The sequence below is a fragment of the Scophthalmus maximus genome, chromosome 8 (genome assembly GCF_022379125.1).
Source record: "Scophthalmus maximus strain ysfricsl-2021 chromosome 8, ASM2237912v1, whole genome shotgun sequence".
Classification (NCBI taxonomy): domain Eukaryota; kingdom Metazoa; phylum Chordata; class Actinopteri; order Pleuronectiformes; family Scophthalmidae; genus Scophthalmus; species Scophthalmus maximus.
Window position 1 is genome coordinate 11,333,130 of NC_061522.1, and position 4,997 is coordinate 11,338,126.

Here is a 4,997-nt window from a genome sequence, read left to right on the forward strand (position 1 = left end):
TACAACAGTAGATATTTAACACTGAATAGTTTTCTCAAACTGACTTTATTTGTCTCTGTGATCTGACAAACAAACAACAGACTCAAGTCAAATATATAGAGATGTAAAATTTAAAAAAAAACTGTAGATACTAAACACACAAAATGGATGTAGGTGAGACTATAATACTGTTGAGTATAAGAAGTATTTTCTTATCCAGATTTGGTTTCTAAGGATAAACCATGTCATATGTTGTATGTCGTAAAACCCTTTAAGGCAAATTCACTAATTTGGGCTAAATAATTGGACCCGACTTGGATAGACACAGTCTGATTTCAACAAGTCTCATCTGTGATGAACATCACTTAAGATCTTCACCACTTGTCGATTGTGTGTGTGCGCGTGTGCCATGCATTCTCGCCTATTATATTGAAATTATCTTAATGAAAAAGAAACAAGGATCATTTTACATCCTTTTACATATACAACCGTTTTATTCTTTCCATGGTTGACACTTTGCTGCTCACCTCTCTGAATCAAGCATCAATGAATACAGTAATGTGTCTGAAAGCATTATTTGTTGATATTATGCAGAAAAATTATTTCACCAAACAATCATTAAAAAAAATAGCCGGGAACAATCCGTTCAAAGTCTGTGATGTGACACTTTGTCGTGTTGCCTACACACCTACAAACATCTATGACAATCATATGTACAATTTAAATTATTTGTATGTAAAGATAGATGTGTATACTATACTACAGGTTTGCCAAATGGTAACGGAATATCCCATACTGTATACTGCATATTACATTACATGTATGTGAAAAAAGTAGGCCATGTGTTTACATAAAAAGTGTATAAATTAGAGGGAAACAATTGATACCAAGGGGAGATTACACAGCCATTAAGGAGAAAAATTAATACATTTAAAAAAAAAAACGTGTAGATTACTAGATGATATTCTACATTTATGAGTTTCTTCTCATTTTTATATTCAGTCGTTCACGAACAGCAAAATCTGTTAAATCCCTAGTTTTAATTCACATGATAAAATTAGTTGTTCCAGTAACCGATGACAACAGTGACAGTTGGCACAGGTAGCAGGTAATGTTATAATATCGTTCTTGTCATATTAAAAAGGAGATTCAAATAAAAATAAAAATACAATGCACAAAAAAATCCACTGTTTTCCAATGTGACGTCTCAAAATCTTAGATGATAATGTTTAATGTTTTTTCATTTTTGGTTCCTCTTAGGAGTATTGATTACATTTCAAAATAAATATCTAGAAAACATTTTTTCTACGATTCAATACAAATAATTTGAAGGGTTTGAGTCTTTTAAAATGGCTGGTATGTATTGCTGACAGTCATGTACTGAATCAGTATCATTTCATTTCAGTGTAAGTAATGTCTGAACAAAAATATCAACGTGGTGGCATGTTTGTCTGCTCTTTGACCATTGACAGTTCATTTCCTGGTCATGTCTGATCCAAGAAGAACATATAGAAAGTATAATGCTGAATGTTGAGCCCTACACACTGAGCTGACACACACGTTATCTTAATCTTATTGGTTGAAATCATTGCTGTTGAATTGCAACAAATCATTTTATCTGTGGTAGTAAAGACACTTACTCGGGGTACGCTCAGCGCTGCTGATGCAGATTGCTGATGCACATCACCACTAAAGCTTTAAAGGCTTTACTTTATCAAAGATCTTCCGATGCCCCCATGTGAAACACCGCCATCTAATGTATTGTTGATTGTTCCCTTAAACACAGATGAGTAGAATCAACTCATTTCTGTAAGTACAACTTTCATCTGTACATTTGTATGAGGGTTGGTTCGGTGTATGATTACATCAGTGTATTCTCAGTCTTAAATATGGTTTTAAGTTGAGGGGAGTCTTGGTGCCGATGGTGGGATAGTGAGAAAGAACCTGACATATAAAAAACAAATACAACTTTGTGTTTTCATACCTGCACAAGGCCTCGCTGAGATTGAACCGCCCACCTACACACATTGTCGGACAAGTTGTGTCATGACAGTTCAAGACGAGACATCAAGTAAAGGTCAAAGGTCAAAAGACTTTGCACTGGTTTACACTGAACATGCGCCTCCTCGCCTGCTTCCTGACCTGGTTCACAGCCGTCCGCACCGCGTACTCAAACACCTGCTGCACGCCTCGGTTGCTCAGGGAGGAGCACTCCAGGTAGCCTTTAGCGTTGACCTCTTGAGCCACGCGCCTCCCCTCCGCTGCTGAGATGCAGCTGCCCCGAAGCGCCCCCGGCTCCCGCAGGTCCGTCTGCGTGGCCACAACCAGCACCGGCACCTTGGGCAGGTTCTCTCGGATCTCAGCGATCCACTTGTGCTGGACGTTGGCCAGCGAGTTGGCGTTGGCCACAGAGTAGCAGATGAGGACAATGTCGGCCTGCTGATACGATCTCGGTCGGATTTGTCGGAAGTTGTCGTTACCTGCAGTGTCCCACAACCCCAGGCTGACCTGAACCCCGTCCATGTACACCTCCACCCCCGTGTTCTCAAACACTGTGGGCTTATAGGTGTCTGGGAAGGTCTCTGAGGTGAAGCGCACCAGCAGCGCTGTCTTGCCGACCGCACTGTCCCCTACCACGACGCACTTCACCGACATCTCATTCAGGCCATTCATGGTTGCTGCCGGTAATCGCTAGATGTGGTTGTTTGGAGGAGCAAAAAAGTCTCAGGGGCAGCTTTTTTGGAACGTATTGATCTGGAGAGGAACAGGGTTCACGGGGTAGTCACAACCAGTAATCACTGTGTGTGTGCTGTACTTCCAGGTAGAGGTGGTAGTTTTCGTACCAGGTGATTTGCAGCCCCGCCTTGTGTTAATTCCATTCCTGCAGATTTCAGTGGTCAGTCATCTTGTTAAACTGAGCGACCATGTCTCTTTCCTAAGAGTCCTTAGACGTCTCACAAACACAATAGGAATGTGCAGTTTTTCAGCAGTGAGCTTCACATGCGCTTCACATAACCTCTCGGCTCTTTAGACCCCGTCGGCTCACGGCACTGCTGCTCCATTTCTGCGGCTCTGGTCCTCCTCACTGTTGATCTTAGACACCATCATTCTGTCCGGGCAGATCTGACCTCTGCGAAATTCAAGAGGGAAATCTGCTCAAGGAGAAAAATGAAGGGAGGCTATCATGTTTTGAACGTGAAGTATCTGAACAATGAAAGTCATCATAGAAGGACAGAACAGTTAAAAACTGAAAGACTTGAGCACATTGTTCATTAAACTGAAGCCTTGTTTTTATGTTTCTCCAGTTGACAGATTCTTCTCAAACAACATGTTTGATGGGACCGGCATAGCTTCTTAATAAAACACATATTTTGCGCGACAAATGATAAATATCGGATTATACAATCTAGAACTAGTCGACTGCTAGATGTACCAGATGCGGCTGACGCCATCAACTTTTCATTTTGTAACTGCTTTACAGTCTTATTCATAAACGTAAGAGCATTCAGCATTAAATATATGACAAAGTAGCAATTAAATGCGGAAGTAAAGATTTGTATGTTTGGGTGTGACCCAAAAATGCACAGCTTGATCCTAAAGACATTAACTGGTGCTGTATTATCAATGCATGTGTGTTGTATTTTAAAGCTTTTACATATGACACGTCTGTCTCCTCTAACTTGTATACATCAATCTCATGAAAGAATGAGTCCCGATTCTGCAGTTTACATCATAAACGAAGAGCAGATAATGGATGACTTTGAAACAGTGGTGGTTCTTATTGCAATGATGAAACAAACTCTACTGGTGGTTTTATGATTTCTCTGCTGCATCAACTGGACAGTTTGGTAATTATATTAAAGTACCGGGAATATAATTGAATAATCTCAAAATGTCTCACACACAGTCATCTTGAAGGAAAGACCCCCCCCCCCCCCCCATATGGTGGATGGGAAATTGGTATTCACATCTGAACTTTCTAAATGATCTCACAAGAAGAAGCCTTAGTTTATTAAATAAATAAAGGATATTGTTTTAACATCTTTAATTCATCTGATTAAACTGTTCGACTCTTCGTGTTATTTTACACATACACCTTTCTTTTTTATTCTGATGAGACAAAGAGTGGCCCACATCCTGAAGATCTCACTTTTTGAATCAATTTGTAACATTTTAAAGTTTTAATTATGAAACAAAATGAAGGTTTCTGTTAACATTATTTCTCTTATTCTCTCTATAAGATATATCTCTCTACAGAATCGAAAGGAAGAAAAACGTTGAACGTATCTGTTGTGACCTAAAGTCAATCTGAGACAGAGAAGAAGAAAATTACCTTTCGTGTCAGCGTCAGTGTTCGACGGGCGGATGCTGGCTGCCGCCGATGACGACTTCACTTGAATGAACAAATAAAAAACAGCCTTCAAACTCCAGAGAAGTTTAATGATTAAATATAACAACCTGCTGACCAGGACACAACAGCGGATATTTGCCGCGGGTTCTCTATTAATAGGGCCAACGAAGGCGAAATAGGTTGGCACCTGCCGAACATCGCCGAGGTCGACAGCAGAGGAGGGAAGAGACAAAGAAGATCGACAGGAAGGTAAAGTTCAACACATCCGCTCGTTCGAGAGTGGAGCTGTGACTCACTCAACGAGTCTGTAGTCCTCCTCCTCCTCCTCCTCTTCCTCCTCCTCCTCCTCCTCCTCCTCTTCCTCTTCCTCCTCCTCCTCCTCTTCTTCCTCCTCCTCCTCTTCCTCTTCCTCCTCCTTCCTCCTCCTCCTCCTCTTCCACCTCCTCCTCCTCTTCCTCCTCCTCGTCTTCTTCTTCCTCCTCCTCCTCTTCCTCCTTCTTGTCCTCCTCCTCTTCCTCCTCCTCGTCCTCTTCTTCCTCCTCCTCCTCCTCCTCCTCCTCCTCCTCCTCTTCTTACTCCTCCTTCCTCCTCCTCCTCCTCTTCCTCCTTCCGCCATATGTATACATAAAACATGTTAAAATCATAAAGACTACACACACAGCCATCG

At 41.3% G+C, this 4,997-nt stretch overlaps 1 protein-coding gene across 2 annotated transcripts; it reads right to left on the reverse strand.

Annotated features, from left to right (window-relative positions):
- Positions 1-450: 450 nt before the first annotated feature.
- On the reverse strand, positions 451-4,638 carry rhoh (ras homolog family member H). 2 transcript variants are annotated; one of them, XM_035636141.2, is made up of 2 exons: positions 4,313-4,638; positions 451-3,109 (listed from the first exon to the last, which is right to left on the reverse strand). In XM_035636141.2, the coding sequence occupies exon 2, from the start codon at positions 2,650-2,652 to the stop codon at positions 2,065-2,067; it is 588 nt and encodes a 195-aa protein (XP_035492034.1). In that variant the 5' UTR covers positions 2,653-3,109; positions 4,313-4,638; the 3' UTR covers positions 451-2,064. The 2 variants fall into 2 exon arrangements, with proteins under 2 accessions (XP_035492034.1, XP_035492033.1); XM_035636140.2 differs by having other exon boundaries at positions 451-3,131; positions 4,313-4,637.
- Between the last annotated feature and the right edge of the window lie 359 nt (positions 4,639-4,997).

Coding starts and splice junctions, on each gene's coding strand:
- rhoh (XM_035636141.2), bottom strand. CDS start 2,652: ATGAATGGCCTGAATGAGATGTCGGTGAAGTGCGTCGTGGTAGGGGAC.